The sequence below is a fragment of the Octopus bimaculoides genome, chromosome 5, assembly GCF_001194135.2.
Source record: "Octopus bimaculoides isolate UCB-OBI-ISO-001 chromosome 5, ASM119413v2, whole genome shotgun sequence".
Classification (NCBI taxonomy): domain Eukaryota; kingdom Metazoa; phylum Mollusca; class Cephalopoda; order Octopoda; family Octopodidae; genus Octopus; species Octopus bimaculoides.
In genome coordinates this window covers 25,160,886-25,163,102 of record NC_068985.1, presented here as the reverse complement: position 1 = coordinate 25,163,102, position 2,217 = coordinate 25,160,886, and the positions used below count along the sequence as shown (strand labels likewise).

Here is a 2,217-nt window from a genome sequence, read left to right as displayed (position 1 = left end):
ACATATATATATACATATATACGATGGGCTTCTTTCAGTTTCCGTCTACCAAATCCACTCACAAGGCTTTGGTCGGCCCGAGGCGATAGTAGAAGACACTTACCCAAGGTGCCACACAGTGGGACTGAACCCAGAACCATGTGGCTGGTAAGCAAGCTACTTACCACACAGCCACTCCTGCACCTATCCACACAGCCACTCCTGTGCCTATATATACACACATACACACAAACACACACACACATAAATATACACACGCACACACACATATATAAAATTAATGCAGAGTGCAGTTTGCAATGTTTTACCAAAAAGGAAAACTATAATCATCATTAAATGTGAGGTACACTGAACTGATTTGGCCAGTGTTAGTCACTGGCCTTAACTCTAAATGCATGCAAGTAACATATTTTTTAGAGTACTCTGTGATGTTGGGCTACCAGAACCTGTCCTTCATTAAGAACTAAATGACAGCATGTTGTTTTTGCTCGTAACCCATTATTTACTTGCAATTAAAAAGATAAAGAAGAGTTGGTTACGATGTCAAGGGTTCCAGTTAACCCAATCAATGGAACAGCCTGCTCATGATAGTTATGTGCAAGTGGCTGAGCACTCCACAGACATGCATATTCTTAACATAGTTCTCTGGGAGATACAGCGTGACACAGAATGTAACAAGGCTGGCCCTTTAAATTACAAGTACAACACATTTTTGCCAGCCAAGTGATAACTAGAGCAATGTGAAATAAAGTATCTTACTTAAAGACACAACATGCCACTGGGAATTGAACTCATAACCTTATGATTGTGAGCTGAATACCCTAACCACTTGCATTATTGTCCCACTGCCAAATTGCATCTCTTTATACCAAAGGGAAGATATGCTTTTCATTCCCCACAAGATCGTAAAATAAGGGCCAGGTGGATACCATAATCAATATAATCTAATAGAAATTAAGAGTGACACAGTACGGCTGCAGACTAATGGCTAAAATGGCTAAAAGATTATATCAATAAATTAGAAAATAAAGTTGTATTTACATACCTTGTCTACAAGCCCCAATTCTGCTAAAGACACTTTCTTTTTTTCTGCTTTCTTTGTTGCTCTTGTGACTGTCTCTGTTTCAGTCTTTGGTTTGAAGAGCTGAATTAATTCAGGTTTGGTGTCTTCATTAAACATTTCTTTAATAACCATCATTCCTGATTTTTTAATTAATCCTGGTGGTACTAATTTGATGAAATCTTTTTTATTCTTATTCTGAAGAAGAATGCCAATGAATAAATGAACTTACAGATGGTTACATATCCCTTAAAAACATTACATAGGTAAAGTAAATAAGAAAATGTGAAACTGTGAGGCTTTAGCTTCAAACAAATGTAAATTTGTATATATGATGGCTCCTGGAAATTTCCTGGTTTTAAGGGTTCTGGGAAAGGCCTAGTTGGACACCTAACCTTCTGAAAAACTGAAAGACTTTTGCAATAAGTGTGTGAATCTGAGAGGGGAATATGTTGAATAAAATCATAACTACCTGTAGCAAGCAAAATTCCTTCCTGAGTCATGTACACTAACAAGGGCTGTTTTCCTGGTTTCCATGGCATATATATTCCCCACCTGAATGGGATGCTGGTCCATTGCAGGATTACCCCTTTTAGTTAGCTGAGTAGATTGGAGCAACATGAAATGAAGTGTTTTGCTCAAGAACACAATGTGCTGTCCGGTCCAGAGATTGAAACCACAATTTAACATCCTTGAATCTAACACCTTAACCACTAAGCCATGCACCTCCACATAATTAACTGATCCTCGTATATTTTCTTTTACTCAAAGTTAGGAACTTTTCAGCACCCCCTTGTATGTATGTATATGTGTGTATGTATGTATATATATATATAATGTGTATGATGGTCAGAGATTTAGGGACATCCTAACTCAGAAATTTGTTAAGAAGCAGTACTGTCATCGGCCATGACAATGACTTAACTTGACTCAACAGGTCTTTGCAAGCGCAGTTTATTGCCCAATGATTGAAGGGTACTCTTCAATGGGCTGATTATGCTGCACTGGAATAGGCCAGTTACAGTATCACTTGGCTTGCCAGGTCTTCTCAAGCACAGCATATCTCCAAAGGTCTTGGTCACTTGTCCTCGCCTCCGTGAGGCCAAATGTTTGAAGGTTTTGCTTCACCACCTCATCCCAGGTCTTCCTATATATAT

At 38.5% G+C, this 2,217-nt stretch overlaps 1 protein-coding gene across 4 annotated transcripts in view; it reads right to left on the bottom strand.

Moving 5' to 3' along the window:
* LOC106874393 (uncharacterized) overlaps positions 1-2,217 on the bottom strand; it is a 125,336-nt gene that overhangs the window by 26,509 nt on the left and 96,610 nt on the right. For all 4 annotated transcript variants that reach the window (XM_014922111.2, XM_014922110.2, XM_014922112.2 and 1 more), the window contains one exon: positions 1,046-1,258. In XM_014922111.2, coding sequence (XP_014777597.1) covers positions 1,046-1,258 — 213 coding nt within the window. The remainder of the gene's footprint in view (positions 1-1,045; positions 1,259-2,217) is intronic.